Source organism: Oncorhynchus mykiss, chromosome 7 (assembly GCF_013265735.2).
Source record: "Oncorhynchus mykiss isolate Arlee chromosome 7, USDA_OmykA_1.1, whole genome shotgun sequence".
NCBI classification, from domain to species: domain Eukaryota; kingdom Metazoa; phylum Chordata; class Actinopteri; order Salmoniformes; family Salmonidae; genus Oncorhynchus; species Oncorhynchus mykiss.
In genome coordinates, this window is record NC_048571.1 from 79,447,296 (window position 1) to 79,467,532 (window position 20,237).

Consider the following 20,237-nt stretch of genomic DNA (forward strand, 5'->3'; position numbering starts at 1 on the left):
CAACGCCAAGTGTGTAATTGCACCAGCGTTTTTTGCCAGCAGCAATTTGCCAATGTAAATGTTTTACCATTTTGTTAGCTAGCAAGCAATGACGTCATACGACACTAAGGATGGTTGAAGTTTAGAAGTTAATTTGCCTGCTAACAAACCTTATTTATCTAGCATTAAGCCAGATGGCTACGCCTAGAGGAAGGTATATTCACTGTCTGCAGTTACACGTATGTGTGTACTTTCACTCTGGCCTGTAAGTATATTGGCAAAGTGTAACAAATTTTACCACCCAATGTCTGTGTAATAAACAGTAGCAGTAAAGAAGGACAAGTAGATGTAAATGAGGTGGCCTACATGAAAGCAATAGAGGGAATTATTTGGCTGAAATATAAACCAGTTGTTATGGAAGAATAAGAGTACAGGTGTGACCTAGGGTTGCTAGGACTGAAAGATGCTAGGAACAGCCCAATCATGACTTGCCAACACACACATTGCATACAAAAGGTGTACAAGTCCTCATTTTTTTTGCCCTTTTAACAACGCCAGAAAACACTTTACAGTAACCTTTCCTTTCCTACCTGTGTCAAACCCCCAATCTGGTGGAAACTCCCTCCAGTCTAGGCCTACGCTTTTAAATCCCTGTAGGGAATTTCGTTATTGTAGATGCTATTGCCTAGCTATAACATATTGCCTGTTATGAATCTTAATAAAACATTTGTAGACATTGACATTTCATACCTAAGAACAAAAAAAATGGACTACAGACGGCCTTGTCTGCCTAAACATCTCTGTAAAGGAATTGGCTGTTTTGATTTACAGCCTTTACAGCCTGTTGTCATTGTATTTCAAATGGATGAATGTCTTTCAGCGGATATACAGAACTTACACTTAATTATCCGAATAATCATTCTGAAAGACTGGCAACTTCTTTGCATTCAAAGAAGACTAACCTAAAAATATATGATTCACCAGTTGTGATCACAATAACCAAACGCAACAAAGAGGGCATTGAATGACTGTCATGTCCTAATTTTGTTGAATTTCGTAGGAATTTGTTTTCTCTTCTTTAGAGTGCAACCTAGGCGTAACTATTTGGGGCTCTGCTGTGCTGAATCATTTCATCCATGGGATTTCTCTTCTCTTTTTCTTTACCACGCTGACATTTTTAGGACCTTGGAAACAACTTTTGAACACACGCGCAAAAAAAAGGAAATTGAACAGTACCCCCCAAAAAATTTACGCCAAAGAAAAGAATCGCTAAGGTTGGGATCTAGCCGAGTAGCGCCATGTCTCACAGAAGAAGCCGCAGTGGATCGCCGTCTGGCCCTGTTCGCTCATGCACCAACAGCCAAAATCCCCGCGATATGGAGAGGAGGATTTTTGTGGGGAATTTACCGACATCACTGATGGACAGGAAGGACATGGAGGAACTATTCAGTCCCTACGGGAAGATTCATGGTTAGTACTTAGGCTACCTACTAGGAAGGAATACACATTTCATCCTCAATTTTTGAGCATCATTCGTCTTATTGAATTTAAGGAGTTATTAAAAAAAATAAAAATATGTAACTCTTATCTAGCCTAATTTACATGTATTATTTTTGGTTACAATGCAGAAGCCTAATATTAAACTTGCCCAAGATTAAGCTGTGATCAATTCAAATGTAGATTCATCTTAAAGAATCACAACATTTTGGGTTAAAGTTTTGTAACTTTGAACCAAATTCTGAACATTGTACATTTTTATATTTCATTGCATAACTTTTTTATAATATCACTTAAACTACCCTTAGAGAGGAATTCATAGTTTTAAACCTGGCCCTTGTTTCCTTTTATATGAAATCAAAACAACAAAAATGTTCCTTTTTCCAGCCTTGTCCATGTTCCAAGGGTACGGATTTGTGCAGTTTGAACGTGTTGAGGATGCAGAGGCTGCAAAGGCGGGACAAAATGGTCGCCCTTATAAAGGTTATAAAATAGGTAAGAGATCACTGTATTAGATGTGACTGTCTAGGTAACAGGTGACTGAAGGGGATCAATTTTGTCATGGTGTTCCTGTCACTGTAATGCCGAGAACACGCTGTACGATATTAGAATGATTAACTCATCCCAGATCATTTGATAAGATCAGAGTGAAATCTTAAGGTCGGCGGCGAGGACAATGTCTTAACTGCTCCTACGTGCTGCCAACAACACTAGGACCCTTGGATGTTTTTCCTGTCATTGCTCGTGCAGTGTGACATGTAATGTGTTCAAATTCCCCCCAAAATACTGCACTAGCCCATAGAAATGCATGATGAGCGGATGACCTGGTCAGCTACGAAGACTCGCACAGTAGGAGACAACAGCCTACCAAGTTCTCCAATTTAATGCTTTTCTGTTTGTCCAGCACTGTCAATATTTGCTATAATAAGGGGTTTTCCCATTTCTTTGAAATCACATAGCGCATATCAGTTTAATATTACAGTAATATTAAAGTTATCAGTTAACCCATAGCTAAAGTCTTGCGAAATTGCTCAGATGCTTGATTTGTATATTCTGGGTCCATATGTGTTTCAGTGAAGACATTGTAACTGTAACGATGAGCTCCACCCTCTTCGCAAGTCTATGGGCCAAATGCCCCATCCCCTTATGAATTTTTAAAGATGCTAACACCTACAAAATCATGATTTGACCAAGGCACCAGAACTAATGCCTGTTTGATATGTCATGCATCCCGTTGTATCATGATAGATCTACGGTAGCATTGATGTTTACGTAGTCTCTCCACAAGAGATTAAACGTAGTTAAACTGTAGGCCTATTGTAGGCCTATTGTGCAGTGTGGGGGTCTTCCACCACACAGTATGTATCCTCTTCTGAAAGTGTTAGGTCAAGATTTAATCGCTGTAATAACATTCAATGGCTTATTTAGATATTAGGATTTTAAATGGCTCAATGTATTCCCAGCAGAATCCCCAGACTACAATTTAGCAGCTTTACTTAAGTTATAAAACTGTAGTTTTGTGAATAACTATGAATGTTTAGCAAGTGGGGCAATATACAATGTAATTTAAAAAAATAAAATTAGTCTGCTTCATCCTTTGCGCTTTAGCCAAGAACAGTTTTGTTGTATACATTACATTTTTAGCTCCGCATTTGCAATGACATTTAAACAAAATAAATGATTTAAAACTTGAAATTGTTACAATGTCTTTTGACTCCCGAAGAATACACTTAATTGTCTTTGAACAGTTGGAAGAAATATTGCGAATTTGAACAGACTTCAGAACGCACACACAAGTGGAAGATTAACGCGTTTGGCTTTGTGTCATCAGTGTAGTGTTAATGTTCTCATTGACATAAGTTAGATTTTCCCTTGACCGCTTCATCTCAACTTGATTTTTATTTTAGTAGCTGAGTCAAAGCATCCCAGAGGATTCTCTCATTCTCAACTAAAATGGAAAGCATCCTCTCTTCAAAAAAATACCCATCAAACCTTTCATGCAATATAACAAGGGGAAGCCATGTAAAGACAACTTGGAACCTGGAACATTTTCGCCCTCTCGTCCAATTAGATTTATTTTTTATTTTTTTAGCAATCAATTTGGATTTTCATGCTTGGAAATCTGGAACTCAATTTATGGATCGGGAAAGTGAGCGGCGGGGTTACATTTCATGGCACTTAAAACCTTTCGCTTCATTGAGTTAATATCTGTAAATGTCATGTTGAACGTTTTTGATTGGTTTATTTTCAGCTATAAATATGGCAGCGGAGCGACAACGACAGAATAAAGCTCAATCCCGGCCGAGCCCTCCAAGAAGGTAAAGTAACGCTAATGGGTTATGAAGAAGTACCAACGTTTCAGCTGCTCTGGTAAAATATGTTTCTCATGTCATTTGCCCCGAAGCACATTGACAAAAACAGCTCGTTAAGTTTCTCAGCGTTGTGTTCAGTTAGCGGTAACATTTCACGTCACACACACACACAAAGAAAATCATGAAATAAAACAACATTCTGAATTTAGTTCTGTGTCCTTTGTCTTCTAAAGATGTCTGTTTTCACAATTTCCCTGTTCTGATTAGGCCATATTTAACTAGACAAAACAATAAAAACGGTGTCCCGTTCATTTAATATAAATGTTTTTAAAAAAAACTCTTCAGCATAAAATATCGCCGGTACGTGCGGCGCCATCTTGCTTCACCGGACGGTTGAACAAATGCTACGCCATGCCTCACCCTTGTGATCGGCTCGGCTATGTTGGCAGCAAAATGGCATTAAAGTAAACTTAAATATCGATTATTGTTTGCGATGGGAAACAATCGGTCTCAATACTTTGACAACCTGAATTATGTTTTGAGCACAAAGATTTTGGCTTTTTAAAACTCTGCTTAAAAATGGCCAACAGATACATGTCTTTCTAGACTATTACCGCCGCCAACCACCATGTAATTTCGCTGTGGGACGATTCTGGCAACGCCTGGGGTCTAGATAAGACTGATTTAGATGTCATGTCTGCTTCTGCATAGTTAATCAATGTTCATAATTGGAAAATGGTTGACTTTGATGCGCAATATCGACATTGACAATATCAAAATATTTCTGTGATAAGTTATATTCTGTTTTTAGTACAAGTCTTTTATTTCAATCTAGTTAGCCCGTTTTCAAAAACATTTGAAAGTAGGTGCCAGTTGTCAGCTAACAAAAATCTGTATAGACAATAAAGAATATTTTAATGTGTGGTAATTATTTTGTCTCAAGTGTTTCCTGTTGTGTTTTGCGTACGATGATTTCATTGCCGATTTGCTTGGTAGGAACTCTTGAGATTGCTTGATACTCGAGTATTAATGCATTTCTATAAATTTTATTTTTTACCTCCGAAAACAGGACCTTTAATCGAAAACACATTTTAATATGGAGCATGTGTACGTTTTCATGTGAGATATCACTTCTCAATTTCGACCAAACACGATGACAGGTATTTAAAAAAAAAAAAAAAAAATGTATTTAAGGTTTTCATTGCGTTTTAAATATTATTTTGAGTTATTTTAAGTTTTCACAAAGACTTATGTTAATGGGAAGGACAATTTCAGTGGAAAGACGTTTCTGCTGTGACTTGGAATTGTTAGCATTTGAACATCACCGGCCATCAGGTCATTGTGATAAATGTTAGGGGGGGGGGGGGGGTTCACATTTTTTGCCCCCCGTCGTGGAATCACACTTGCTCCAATGTCAAGGGGAAATTGTGCGTTAATTCGTGGAGTCCTTGAGAGGAGCACCTTCACTGCTTTATTGTGTGCATTCTAAATAATTAACCAGTTGAATTTGATTCTAATGTTAACATTAAAACCAAACTATTATGTTAAAGTAACCCAATCTAACATTTTTCACTAAGGCTTTGTTTTGTTCTTCCAGGGATCCATATGGAGGTTATGGAGAAGGCAGGGAGCCCCGTCCTCGCTCTCGCTCGCCTATGCACGGGCGTGACTCTCGTGCGCACCGGGGTAGCCGAGAGCACTCACGAGAGCCTGGCCGTGAGCCTCGGCACCCTCGTGACCATCACGAACCGCGAGACCCCAACTTTGACCGCTACCGCACATCCGAGGGCAGGGAAAAGGATCTCAGGGGTGAACCTCGTGGAGACCCTCGCGGTGAACCTCGCGGAGACCCTAGAGACCCCACATTCAGGTGACCGGTCTGGCAAAGGGCCACCCTGAAGGAACATTCTCTGCCCTATTCCAAACAACTTTTAACCAACAATTGGTCACTTGTGTATTACAGAGAGGAGGGTTATGATCGATATTACCGTGGTGGCGCAGATGAGCACCACCGCAAGAAGGAGGACCCGTACAGGGATCCATGGAACGGCCGACGAGAACCTGAAGGTAAAGGTAGTAATGCAATACTCTTAAACGCGTACAAACGGCATCAGTTTTTGCTCGGTACCAAGTGTTCCATCTTGACTGCTGACTGGCACACTTTTATGGCATTAATGGGATAGTTTGCAATTTGGGCAATTTAAGCCTGTTTTCTACTTACCCAGAGTCAGATGAACTGACGCATACCACTTTTATGTTTGCATGCAGTTTGAAGTAAGTTGAATGTAGTTTCTGGAGTGATTGCTAACAATCACTGGAAGTCAATGGGATCAGCTAGCGGATTTCATTATCTCACTCCATAAGTGGTATCCATGAGTTCACCTGACTGGGTAAGTAGACAACTGCTTTTCTGCTAAAACCTCAAACTTTCTTTTTAACAGCAGACAATTGAAATGAAATAAATACTAATAGATACTTTCTGATTGAACTATCCTTTTAACTTGTAAACAAATTGAACTGTCAGTGGTAAAAGAATGTAAAGACCGGTCTCTTTCAGATGACCGTGTGCGAGTAGAGGAGCGGCGGCGTAACGAGCTCTACCGTCAGTACTATGAGGAGGTCCAGAGACAGTATGACCGGGAGCGCCCAGTTGACTGCTCGGTCATTGTTGTCAACAAGGCACAAAAGTAAGTCCATGATTAAATCCTCCATATTACCACTCAGATTAAGTGTGAATTGAGTCTGTATTTGATTAGAGATTATGCATGCAGCAGGGCGGGCCAGATGCAGTCCACGGGCCAATTTTAATGTGGTTGTCTTTCAAAAAACAAAAAAAAAAGTCTATCTGACACCAGCCCTTTTGAAAAATGAGTTATGTACCCTTGGCATACAGCCTAATTGTCATTGTGATTGTAGCCTTCTTATTGTAAACATGAGTGGATAAGCATGTGGCGTGTTTCCTGTAGCATCCACTTTGTCCTTGCAGTAGGGAGTATGCGGAGACAGTGGGGCGGAAGGTGCGTGATCTGGGTATGGTGGTGGACCTCATCTTCCTCAACACGGAGGTGTCCCTGACCCAGGCACTGGAGGACGTGGGCCGGGCGCGCACCCCTTTCGCCATAATCATCACTCAGCAGCACCAGGTGCACCGCTCCTGCACAGTCAACATCCTCTTCGGCACACCCCAAGGTAGGACTTGTGGTTTCTGCTGCCAGGACTGACTGGAATCAGTGCAGCGTCTTAATCCTGCTTTTGGGGTGGAATGACAGGTGGACATTTTTTGTTCAGTGGTCAACTTGAGCTTTTGAAGGGGTGTAAAATGTACTTGTTTAAGATGTATTCTTCTTGGCACTTATTCAAACTTATGTACCTACCTGATTTCCTAGTGTTGAGGCAGTGATTAAGTTAAAGCCGAAACCCAGGGTTGTTTTTCTAATGTGTCGTAGGTAAGTGTTCTTTCGAAAGAACAGGGGCAACAGTATGGTACTTTTGGTCTTTTGTCCTATCCATCTATGTGTGTGTGTGTGTGTGTCGGTCATTGTTGTGTATACACACACACATACCTTGTGAAATTGCCTGCAATCACAAAGACGTTACAAGCTGCTTTTATCATCTGAATCAATTGACCTTTTGTCAAATCCCACACAGTTACTGTGATGTCCAATAAACTTTTGCCGTGAAGGGCAATTGAGCAAAAGGAGGAAGCCTGTCAAAATGCTCAAACAGTTGAATGCAGACAACCACTTGCTGATCAGACTCATGTTTGTTACCATGGGCTGTTATTACAGTCACTTCACAGGAAGGTAAAATAGCTAGCGATAAATGACTCGTACTCTAAAAACGTGCCCAGATGTAACTAGAAAGAAATGTGGACAATTTCAGTACCCCAATTGCGCCAATGAAGTATTTCATAACCAAGAGCCCAAAATTCTTTGACAGTATTAACAAGAAGTCCATGCAAACTCGATGAGCGAAGGCTGATCTAAAAATTACTTTACACTTCGTAGTAGTCACAGCCCTGCCATGTCTTAGGCCTGTATCCTACATTTTAAATTACTCATTTATTTTCTTTGCCTTCAAAAAAAAACTAATTGTAAACTCCTAGAGCATCGCAACATGCCCATGGAGGATGCCATGGTCCTGGTGGGCCACAACTATGACTCCTTCAAGGTGGAACATCGTGAGAAGGAGCGTGAGGAGATCGCTCAGAAGGCTGCCAAGATGGCTGACGACGTGCTGATGAGGGAGCATGAGAGAGAGGGCCACCCGGTCACCCTGCTTCCTGCCATCACTCTGCTGTCTGAGGGCAGGTCAGTCATTCTGCTTACACACACACACTCCTTATTTCAATACTGTATATTATATTGTCTTAACAGCCCGTTCTCTTTCCATTTCACTTTAATCCGTCTTGTGTTCTCCCACTGGTCTCCCTTCATCTCTCTATTGTAGACTGTCTCATTACTTCTCATTGTGCTGATGTTACACATGACAATGCTCTTTGTAAATTCCCACCCAAACCGGTATGAGGAGAGGGGCTCGGAATGGTGCAGTTGGGATTGTGTGTCACAGTGGGCTTTGTAGCTGTTCGTGTGTCTGACATGAAGTGTGTCTTCTGTCTTTGACGTCCTAGGTTCCTGACTCCAGAGGAGCTGGATAGTCTTATAGAGTATTTGAGGGTCAAGAGGGAACGCATCGTAAGAGCCGACCCACTTGCAGGTAAGGCTTTCTCAACTTTGCCCTCAAGTTGGGCTTGAAAGAGGTCCCCTAAACCAATGCTGGGTTTTGCCCCATTTACTGTAGTTTACAGAATTTAACTCATAACAGAAGAACACTGACTGTTTTCTTGCTCTGCAGCAGCGCATCCCCCGGCGACCGCAGCCACCCACGAGCCTACTCTCCAGGCCCAGACGATGCCCCCTGCAGTCCATCCCGGTCACGCACCACCCCCACACAGTGCCCACTCCACCCACATGAGCATGCCGCCGGCCCCCAACGCCACCTCTAACAACCAGCAGGAGCTGCAGGCTAAGATCCTCAGCCTGTTCAACAGTGGCGCCGGGGCATCGGCCTCCGCTGCCAGCCCCGCCATGGTCCCCCAGTCCTACGGCTCCACCATGGGCATCCAGTCCACAGGCCTCCCCATGTCCTCAGCCTCTCCTGTCCCCAAAATGGCCACCACACCTTCCCAAGTCCCCAACATGATGGGTGCCCGGCCCCCCATGCGCCCGGGCCCGGTGCCCCTCGGTATCCACCAAGGCTATGGGTCACCCACAGGCCGCATGGCTGCCCCTCAGGGGGGGCAGAGACCTCCTGTCTCAGGGGGAGCGGGCATCAACTTCGACAACCCCAGCGTCCAGAAAGCCCTGGACACGCTCATTCAAAGTGGACCCTCTCTCAACCACTTGGTAAATGCTGGGAATTCGGCATCCCCCAGACCAAGTCATGGCATGGGCCAGGGCATGGGCCAGGGCATGGGCCAGGGCATGGGCCAAGGCATGGGCCAGGGCATGGGCCAAGGCATGGGTCAGCCTCCGCCCATGGCAATGTACCCTCGCCATTACTGATGATTCCCCTCATAATGTGACCACACCCAACCCATGAGTCTGCAAAGCAGCTTTTGTTAAATTAATTTACCACAGTTGAAATGTGTAGATGTAGACTGATATTTTCTGTTTTTTTGTGTTTTTTTTTGCATTTGTAAATGCTTTTAGAGGACCCTTTTTTTACCCTAGGTATTGTAATGACAGACCTCGGTTATTTGGTAAGACTATTTGAAAGTCAGACATTTTCGGTTGTAACCAGTCTCTCCATTTTCTGGTTAGTGTGATTTGTTGTAAAAAGTTAATTGCATGTCCGAAGATATTCAGGATTGTGCTGAACTTGTTGTTCTCTGCTCAACCACAATGTTTGATGGCTAGATCTGGTGTCGGTGTGGGCCAGTTCTACACAGCAAAACTTTTATACAACTTCCTGTGTGATTGTACTAGCAGTGCTCCTGAAATAAACAATTTTTGAATGTGACATTGTGTGGTTATTGCGTACCCCTTGAGTAGTTTCACACATCAAGGCCGGGATTCAATCAGATCGCGTGTTGTATGCTTTATACGTCTTTTAAAAGGCAATTTCCGAGTGAGCTGACATGCAGCGCGAATGGAATCTCTGAATGCGGGAACGTTCCCTTTTAAAACCCGAGATCGTATTGAAACCCGGCCAAAGATCATTATTCCAATGACTCGCAAACAAAGCTGTAATAAAATGATATTGGTTTATTGCATTTTGTGCTGACAAATCTATAAAATGGAACAGGTATCGCCAGAAGCTATAGAGATGTAACTTTTTTCTTTAATATACCATGATACACAATATAGAATCGTTTTTATTTAAAATATTTAACACCGACACAAAATTAACACTGACACTAACTTTTGGGTTTATGCACAGAACTCCCCCCACCCTTACTCAAGACCCCCCCCCCCCCTGTGTTTACAAGTGCACATTGTGTACACACACCCACAGAACTGAAAACACAGGAACACTACTGCCCCACCAGAATACTTGTACAGTACCAAGGAAGAGGTCTAAGGTTTTGAGAGGGAAAAACAGGTTCACTTTGATTTAAGTTGTATGTGTATATATTCTTTATCTACATCCATTCCTTTTCCAAACATTTATACAAAATGTCTTGCACAACAGGAATTGACGACAAACCAAAAATGTCTTAATGCTTTATGTTGATCTGAATTGGTGGAATTGTTTTGTAATTTGCTTCAAAGGGACATTCATGCTAAGATTGACACCATAGCAGAAGCTTATGGGTCAGAAAGCCAGACCATGAGGAATGCTGGTCATGGCTCATTGGATGTTTGTAGAATTTGGACAAATACATGATCATTCTCTTTAAGTGTTTGTGTTTTGTAATGTTTACCCTTCACATTTTTGTTTGACAAAATCTGAAAATATGTTGTTTTTGAAATAATGGTGAATTTCAATTTTTGTGTGTGTGTGTGTGGGGAGGGGGGGGGGGGGGGGGTAGCTGCCAATTTCTGAAACACCTCAGGAGCCCTCTGTGTGGAATCAAGGCGATTTGTCATCTAATCTGAGTTTACATTTAATTCAGTGGTACATAATTTCACAAGTGTTAAACGGATTACCAAAGTATATTTCAGTTATCTGCAGATATATTATATATATGAAACAATTGATATAAGATGTGGAGGGACCTCTTCAACAAAGTGAATAAAAATAGAATCCTGTTACTGATATATTCATTTATCTTAGATGCAAACAATTGTTATCCATTCAGTCTAAAGAAAGGGGTCGATCTAACTAAAACAATATGAACAGAACACAGTATACCACAAACACTTCAATATATTCAGTACTACACCTTGTTCAGGATAATGTGCATGCATTGAGTTACACAACAGACCTGGAGTGGGGCTCTGCTTGCACAGCATGTACACAATAATCACCAATTTGAAGTGTATAAACACCTTTGGTTCGGGATAAGTAGGTGACAGACTGAGGTTGTGGCGGGATCACAGTTCAGTCTTGTTGACTAAAACCACGGTTATGGTGAGGCACTACACTCCAATTTGTGTTTTTTGTCGTTTTTTGTGTCCCCTCGAAAGGACAACCTCTTTAACACAGGAACAGATATATTTTGGAGCCCTTAATATCCATTCGAGGATGGAGAATCATTCACAATGATCACCAGCCGACTCGTCTCATGCTACAATTGTGCAGGCGAACGGTCGGATTTAGGAGTGGTTTGTGTATCTGCCCTAGATGAGATAGCTATTTGGTGCTCCCGAGTTACCCTTAATTAAGCCGTCCAAGCAGAGCCAGTACCAGAAGTGGAAGCGCTTGTTTTATATTCTTTGTGTCAATATTCAGAATTATACTGAAATCACATACGTACGTATAAATACAGGGCTGGGAGAGCGGAGATTTGTGACCACAGGTTTACAAATCTCCAGGGATTCTCAATATGAAGGAAATAAAATTAACAGGTAGGATATAATTGCAGTGAAAAACTGCAGAGTGATGGCGAAATCTGATCTATGTATCCCTCTCTGTCTTTCTCACAGATGTACGCCAACTGTCTGCAGTACTCACTTATACCACAGGAGGACGCTATGAATCAGTGCTTAAACTGGGCAAGTTTGTTTCTATCAAACACTGATTAGGTGCTCAAACCTTTAATCACAATAAGTGTTTCTCTGTCGCAACAACCACAGTCGAGATGAACACACGATAACTTTACGGTCCTTTAGACCTGGTTCTAGACATTCTGATGAGCAGAACGCCAACTTGTCAGTTGTTAATGTGTTGTAATGAAAAGCGATTATCCAAATAAAAACAATTTGCACATCATTTTACAAAACGCTAAGACTTTGTCCACAGTGATAAAACAGTGTACAACAAAGGACAACATCGTTGGCTACAGTGTCTTTGACTGCAGCGTTATATACAAAGCAAAATGATCTCTATTGCCCATCCATTCAACTAATAAGATATCATATTACGTTAATCAACAGTTATTTATCAAGATTGAAATATGACAAGTAATAATATTGGGAACTCAAACTTTTTTTCCAAAATACTTTTTTTCTATGTTTAACTAGCAACGTAACCATGAGGAAATCATTCTCAGGGTCTCTACCAAAGGGAGCCCTAGTGTTTGCTACAGGACGTGCCCCCTCCAAACAACCTGCCTTGTTCATGTAAGTCATCACACCATAAAGCACTGAAACAAATATTCCCACATAAGACCATGCAAACAGTAATTATAAAACACATTGACAATTTCCCATTAATGCTTTTTTAACCAATCTTGTCATTGAACAACCCAATGTCATGATTAGGCAGAAAAAAAACACACCAATCTCTTTCATAATTTCTTTAAACAATAAAAACAAATTTACCAACATTTCTGAAAGTTGATATATAGCATTTTGGCATTAAACTCTTCAATTAAAGGCTCAGGCAAATGTTCTGGTAACATCCCCCAAATAGCCACATATTTTGAAAGTTGATATGAGTGTCTATTAATCAAATTGTGTAATAATAGGAGAGAATCATACATCATATAAAGTAAGGAAAAGAGTTATAATAATGTTTTGTCCATTTGTAAAAACTAGATCAGTGGCCAGATCAGTGGTCAGATCAGTGGCTAGATCAGTGGCCAGATCAGCGGCTAGATCAGTGGCCAGATCAGTGGCCAGAGTATTTTCTAGCAAGAGATATGATGTAACTGATAGAGAACTTTTGTTCCACTGCAGTTAACATTTCAGTCAGTGCAATCAAAATGTAAAACAAGTCACTTTCCTTGACTTAACTTTAAGTGCTAACAACACTTTCTTGCACTACTGTTGTCAATTCAACTCGATAAAACATTCAAACCTGCAGTCTGGGCTCAGAGTTCCTCTAGAATAAATGTGAATATAAGGTGATGGGATAATCGAGTGCCATTCCATTTGTGAAAAGAGAGAGGGGGGGACTGCCCCCGGACTCTCCAAAAACATTGCACCCCAATGGTCTAAGTATTGCCACAAAATATTGTATAGTATCTTCAGGAGAGTTCTCCTCCAAAGCGGACAATGACTCCTGTCCAGAAAGACTCTCGGGACAATAGTTAATAGGTAAAGCCGGGTCCTGTCTTGGAGGAGACAAGCCACCAGCACTGATATGTATTTCTATATATGCCTACCTCTCTTTCTGATATCTTTTGTATATATGTTCCTTTAGACATGTTAATTTACAGTTCAAATAAATCTAATAATACTAGCAGCATTCACAACATCTGAGTCTGACTTTCAAATTACACTTTAAACATAAATACTGTGTTCAATATCTATATAAACTAGTTTCATCAATTGTTTTATTCTCTCTATTGTATATATATATATATATATATATATATATATTTATATTCATAGTTCTAATACAAGTGCAAGTGACCAAAAACAGTTTCTTTCACAACAGAAAATGAAAACACGATGATAGCTGTCCTTGGTCAGTGTGAGATTATATTAATAAATCTACACAAAATATATGGTAAAAAAAACAAACATGAATATGTGAGACCAAATTTCAGGTATTGCACATTCCTTTCAAAATGCACTTTATAAGGTTTTTATTCTAATTTGCTAATAATCCATTCATTGGCAGGACATAAATATTGGCTCACATCTGTGCCAATTCTGTGGATACAAAATCACATATTTGGATTCTACTGCAAAGAGATCCGTTTTATGGACAGGGTGATTTTCATAGCTGTGGAACCCTTTCCATTAAATCACTGTACATCTATTATTAGTTAGTTGCACGCTAACGCATCAACCTAATGTACAATTTGTACACTGTAATTTAATCAATATTATACTTTCATAGATCTATTTTTCATTTAAAAAATATTTTTTATATGGCACATGGAACATATCTAAATTTGGCAAAACAACATAATATTTTTTGGAGCAATAATCTAAATTATATCTGTATTATATAAATATGTTTAACTTTTGTCTATAAACAAACAACTTTTTGTTTTCTAGATGGAAAAATAACATTTTTAAATCACTTGTTGAACAGTGGTGGACAGTGCAGTGCAATACTCATCAAGGATACAGCAACAGTTACCATAGTGATAGGAGCCTAAGTCATCCAAAAGCAGTTTGGAGCCGACCCTTTGAGAGAAGGAACATGTTCTCCACTAGAAGCTTTTTAGTAAGTCACAAAAATACTACAGTCATACTTAACAACGCGTCAGAGCTTGTACACTATTTACAGTGATCCACACTGGGATCAGGTGCCTGACAAAGATGATGTCACTGCTTATAATCACCCCCTTGCTCTTTTTCAATGGTCTTTCCTCAATTCATTAGCTTTGTTAGAATACCCATACTAACATACTGTATACTACATACTTAATATACTAGCAAAACACTACATACTATAAATTAATTTTAGTATACTGTAAACGAACGGTATCCCTTCAGTTGAGCCTACTAGCGCTTTGCCTGTTAATGGAAGTTGATTCTGTTTCTATGCAACCTCTCGCTAGCTTGTTTGCATTACAAGCTAGACATTTTACAACTTCGGGTTTGTTATCAAATTCAATCTGGAGTGCCAGAGTGTGTTCTGGGGGTTTGTAAATTCAGAGTGTTCAGAGCGCTAACTGGATGCTCGGGTTGATCCAAGCGTTCTGAAGTCCCAACTGCAGTCAAGCACCAAAGCTAGCTGGCTAAGTACTTCCAGACACAAATGAGAGAACACCTCACTCTGACCATTTTACTCGCCCTAGCAGAGCTGGTTAGGCTGTTTTCATGTTATCCAGAGCGTTGGTAACTATACCTGTGCTGCTGGCAACAATTTAATTACACTTTTTTGACGATGTTTACTGACACCGACCATATTGAACTGGTGTCAAGCATTAGTAAATTCATCAGTTATTCTGTGCTGTGGCACACTCAGAGGAGAGCGCTCTGAAATTGGAGTAGATAGCCAGAGCGAATTTACGAAAACACACCCGAATGTCCGTTGAGAACCGCACAACAACTATACCACTTAGCTAAACTAACAATGATGGGAATAATCAAGTCAAAAAATGTTGGGGAGTTAGTTAGATAGAATATAGTTAATATACTAGCAAGTTTGATGTATTAGTAGCCAACTAACGTTAGCTAACGGGTACCTACATGGGGCTCCCGAGTGGCGCAGTGGTCTAAGGCTCTGCATCTCAGTGCTAGAGGCGTCACTACAGACCCTGGTTTGATTCCAGGCTGTATCACAACCGGCCGTGATTGCGACTCCCATATTCCACACAATTGGCCCAGCGTTGTCCGGGTTTGGCCGGGGTATGCAGTCATTGTAAATAAGAATTTCTTCTTAACTGACTTGCCTAGTTAAATAAAGGTCAAATAATATTTTTTATTATATGTGGTTCATAAGGACAGCGTAGCTAACAAATTCTCAGCCTACATAACGTGTAAGGTAACTTACTGGAAAAGTCATTACATTGCTCAACAGTTTCTTAACATTTGTCATATTTGTATCCGCTCTCGTTTTCCGCCATTTTCTTAAAATCTGAAAACATTATGGCCCTAAAAGCACTGAAATACTGCATGTATACTTTGTATTTTGTCGAATGGAGTACGAAATCCGTGAACTTTTGGCATACTAACTATATCCATACTATGACCAATAAGCACATTATACACTCAATTTACGTCACAAATGGTTAATATGAGTATTCGAACACAGCTCTTGTCTCTCTGTCCAAGGAGGTGAGGAAACACAATGAATCGAGGAAAGAGGACAGCAGCAATTGAGGAAAGCCAATTGAGAAAGAGCCCTAGCTCGCCTGTTAGACGACTTTTCCGCTAAGAACGCTCCTCACAGTTTAACGACGTGTCAATAACTAAAACCAAGCTAGCCTTGTAGTTTTTGGCACTAACAGTGGCTGGAGCTAGTAAGGACACATAGCCACTTAGAAAGGGGAAAGGGGACAAGTATAAATATGATGACAATGCGTGAGCAAAAACAAACATGTTGCGGAGTGCTCAAGATGAGGTCAAAGTTCATGAAGCGTGATCTATGTCATCACGGGAGGCTTGTTTGTTTCTCTCCCATCTTCCTCCAAATGTGGTTCTTTCGTTCATGACTGACCCGGATTTAAAAAATGACCACATTCTCTTCCAACCACCGACCATGACCGTGGGTAGCAGTCTTTCTCGACGGTGGTCATCTCTTCACGTGATGAACAGGGTTTGCCACAGGAGCTTTTCGATATTCTCTCTTTGCTGTGGTTTCACAGACTAGCTACACAATGTCAACATCCTCAGTCCTCCACCGTTCAGTCTTGGAAGGCTACTCCATGTTTACAGGTAGGTGACTCGATGGCACTCTAAAACATCCCCTCGTAAAAACAAACCACAATCGGATGAATGTGACACTTAAACACACAGGCACAAACACCACACTGAACAACCCCAGCGCACCTAACCCTCTGTATCCTTCGACTCCATAGCCGAGTGACTAGGGATCCCGAGTGGCGCAGTGGTCTAAGGCACTGCATCTCAGTGCTCGAGGAGTCACAGACCCTGGTTCGATTCCAGGCTGTATCACAACCAGACATGATGGGGAGTCCCATAGGGTGGCGCACAATTGGCCCAGCGTCGTCCGGGTTAGGGTTTGGCCGTTATTGTAAATAAGAATTTGTTCTGAACTGACTTACCTAGTTAAATAAAGGTTACATCATTTATAATTGTTTTTAAACTAGTGAATTGATCAAAAGGCAGATGTGAATAACACAAAAGTGGGTGGAGCTGGGCAGTGATGTCTAACTGCAAATTATTCAGCAGAGGGCGCTATCTTACACTATTTCATTTCAGAGTATTGACTGATAATCTTTCTGGCTGATTTGGAAGTGGCCTGAACCTTTCCTTTATAAGTTATTTGGGCCACGGAGAGGGGAAGGCCAAGTCTCTGAGCATCTGTTATATTTGATATGAGGCTAAAAGCAGCTACCTCTGACATCATATAGGGCCAGAAAAGGGCTAGAAGAGTGAGGTGTAGCTCTGTATCCAGTGAGCACAAGATGCTAAAAAATGTATTTTTTTAAACATTTTTTTCAACCCCAAATAGGTATTTTCAGCATCTTTTCGACCAAAAATATATGTATTTTCAGCGTGTTTTCAAGCTAAAATACATATTTTCAGTATTTTTTTAACCCAATATAAATCTTTTAACTTCTTGTGCTCATAGGGGTGGGGTGGTGTATGGGGTGAACTTATTTAAACTGTGTGTGTGTGTTAGGCAAACAGAATATCATTTAGAGCGAGCTGGTCTATTGCTTGGGTGTGAGGGGAGTGTCTTACAAACACAAATGGAAGTGGGGTATTTTTTCTAGATGTGGGGTTCGGGAGATGAAGGGGTTCGTAGGGGAGAAAGGTCTGCTCTCTCAAGAGTAGATGGTGATGACCTCGCGACCGCCACCACGAACCAGGAGGACCCTGTTGAGACCCTCAGTCAGGACCTCCAGGAACTCCATGTCTGAGAGAGAAAGTTAAGGAAAACAACTAACGGGTGCACCTTTATAGCCCCATGCTATTGTTTACTAGTAGACACATACTTACCTGTAATGGCATGTGACACAGCTTCTATGGGCACATAGAATGATGTAACACAGTCGTTCCCAACCGGGGGTACTTGGCCTATCCACAGGGGTACTTGGCCTATCCACAGGGGTACTTGGCCTATCCACAGGGGTACTTGGCCTATCCACAGGGGTTACTTGGCCTATCCACAGGGGTTACTTGGCCTATCCACAGGGGTACTTGGCCTATCCACAGGGGGTACTTGGCCTATCCACAGGGGTACTTGAGAAGACTGGTAAAATGCATGAGGGGTATTTCAGTGGTACTCCTGGCAGAGCAAAATTCAGTTAGTGGTACAGATACCAAAAAATGTTGGGAACCACTGACGTAACACGTACACCATTCTGTAAACCTCCTATGGGAGTGTTAACTTTACGTAACACGTACTCCATTCTGTAAACCTGCCATGGGAGTGTTAACTTTACGTAACACGTACTCCATTCTGTAAACCTGCCATGGGAGTGTTAACTTTACATAACACGTACTCCATTCTGTAAACCTGCCATGGGAGTGTTAACTTTACATAACACGTACTCCATTCTGTAAACCTGCCATGGGAGTGTTAACTTTACATAACACGTACTCCATTCTGTAAACCTGCCATGGGAGTGTTAACTTTACATAACACGTACTCCATTCTGTAAACCTGCCATGGGAGTGTTAACTTTACGTAACACGTACTCCATTCTGTAAACCTGCCATGGGAGTGTTAACTTTACGTAACACGTACTCCATTCTGTAAACCTGCCATGGGAGTGTAACTTTACGTAACACGTACTCCATTCTGTAAACCTGCCATGGGAGTGTTAACTTTACGTAACACGTACACCATTCTGTAAACCTGCCATGGGAGTGTAACTTTACATAACACGTACTCCATTCTGTAAACCTGCCATGGGAGTGTTAACTTTACGTAACACGTACTCCATTCTGTAAACCTGCCATGGGAGTGTAACTTTACATAACACGTACTCCATTCTGTAAACCTGCCATGGGGGTGTTAACTTTACATAACACGTACTCCATTCTGTAAACCTGCCATGGGAGTGTTAACTTTACATAACACGTACTCCATTCTGTAAACCTGCCATGGGAGTGTTAACTTTACATAACACGTACTCCATTCTGTAAACCTGCCATGGGAGTGTTAACTTTACATAACACGTACTCCATTCTGTAAACCTGCCATGGGAGTGTTAACTTTACATAACACGTACTCCATTCTGTAAACCTGCCATGGGAGTGTTAACTTTACATAACACGTACTCCATTCTGTAAACCTGCCATGGGAGTGTTAACTTTACGTAACACGTACTCCATTCTGTAAACCTGCCATGGGAGTGTTAACTTTACATAACACGTACTCCATTCTGTAAACCTGCCATGGGAGTGTTAACTTTACGTAACACGTACTCCATTCTGTAAACCTGCCATGGGAGTGTTAACTTTACATAACACGTACTCCATTCTGTAAACCTGCCATGGGAGTGTTAACTTTACGTAACACGTACTCCATTCTGTAAACCTGCCATGGGAGTGTTAACTTTACGTAACACGTACTCCATTCTGTAAATCTGCCATGGGAGTGTTAACTTTACGTAACACGTACTCCATTCTGTAAACCTGCCATGGGAGTGTAACTTTACGTAACACGTACTCCATTCTGTAAACCTGCCATGGGAGTGTTAACTTTACGTAACACGTACACCATTCTGTAAACCTGCCATGGGAGTGTTAACTTTACGTAACACGTACTCCATTCTGTAAACCTGCCATGGGAGTGTAACTTTACGTAACACGTACTCCATTCTGTAAACCTGCCATGGGAGTGTTAACTTTACGTAACACGTACACCATTCTGTAAACCTGCCATGGGAGTGTTAACTTTACATAACACGTACTCCATTCTGTAAACCTGCCATGGGGTGTTAACTTTACATAACACGTACTCCATTCTGTAAACCTGCCATGGGAGTGTTAACTTTACGTAACACGTACTCCATTCTGTAAACCTGCCATGAGAGTGTAACTTTACGTAACACGTACTCCATTCTGTAAACCTGCCATGGGGTGTTAACTTTACGTAACAGGGAGGGAGAGAGAGAGGGAGAACGAGAGAGAGGGAGAGCGAGCGAGCGAGAGAGAGAGGGAGAACGAGAGAGAGGGAGAGCGAGCGAGCGAGAGAGAGAGGGAGAACGAGAGAGAGGGAGAGCGAGCGAGCGAAAGAGAGGGAGAACGAGAGAGAGGGAGAGCGAGCGAGCGAGAGAGAGAGGGAGAACAAGAGAGAGGG

At 41.4% G+C, this 20,237-nt stretch overlaps 2 protein-coding genes across 7 annotated transcripts in view; one reads left to right on the top strand and one right to left on the bottom strand.

The window, feature by feature from the left end:
• The window catches only part of ncoa5 (nuclear receptor coactivator 5), a 12,633-nt gene extending 2,824 nt beyond the window's left edge, over window positions 1-9,809 (top strand). Inside the window, exons 2-11 of one of the 5 annotated variants that reach the window (XM_021610687.2) lie at window positions 1,161-1,449; window positions 1,864-1,971; window positions 3,728-3,794; window positions 5,386-5,658; window positions 5,752-5,861; window positions 6,346-6,475; window positions 6,775-6,977; window positions 7,894-8,098; window positions 8,419-8,504; window positions 8,643-9,809. In XM_021610687.2, the coding sequence (XP_021466362.2) occupies window positions 1,278-1,449; window positions 1,864-1,971; window positions 3,728-3,794; window positions 5,386-5,658; window positions 5,752-5,861; window positions 6,346-6,475; window positions 6,775-6,977; window positions 7,894-8,098; window positions 8,419-8,504; window positions 8,643-9,352 (2,064 nt within the window). In that variant the 5' untranslated portion in view covers window positions 1,161-1,277 and the 3' untranslated portion in view covers window positions 9,353-9,809. The remainder of the gene's footprint in view (window positions 1-1,160; window positions 1,450-1,863; window positions 1,972-3,727; window positions 3,795-5,385; window positions 5,659-5,751; window positions 5,862-6,345; window positions 6,476-6,774; window positions 6,978-7,893; window positions 8,099-8,418; window positions 8,505-8,642) is intronic. The other 4 variants (XM_021610688.2, XM_021610689.2, XM_021610690.2 and 1 more) reach the window with 4 other exon arrangements.
• Window positions 9,810-10,041: 232 nt separating this feature from the next.
• The window catches only part of LOC110529040 (solute carrier family 12 member 5-like), a 266,968-nt gene continuing 256,772 nt past the window's right edge, over window positions 10,042-20,237 (bottom strand). Inside the window, exon 26 of one of the 2 annotated variants that reach the window (XM_036984164.1) lies at window positions 10,042-17,843. In XM_036984164.1, coding sequence (XP_036840059.1) covers window positions 17,752-17,843 — 92 coding nt within the window. In that variant the 3' untranslated portion in view covers window positions 10,042-17,751. The remainder of the gene's footprint in view (window positions 17,844-20,237) is intronic. The other variant, XM_036984165.1, reaches the window with a different exon arrangement.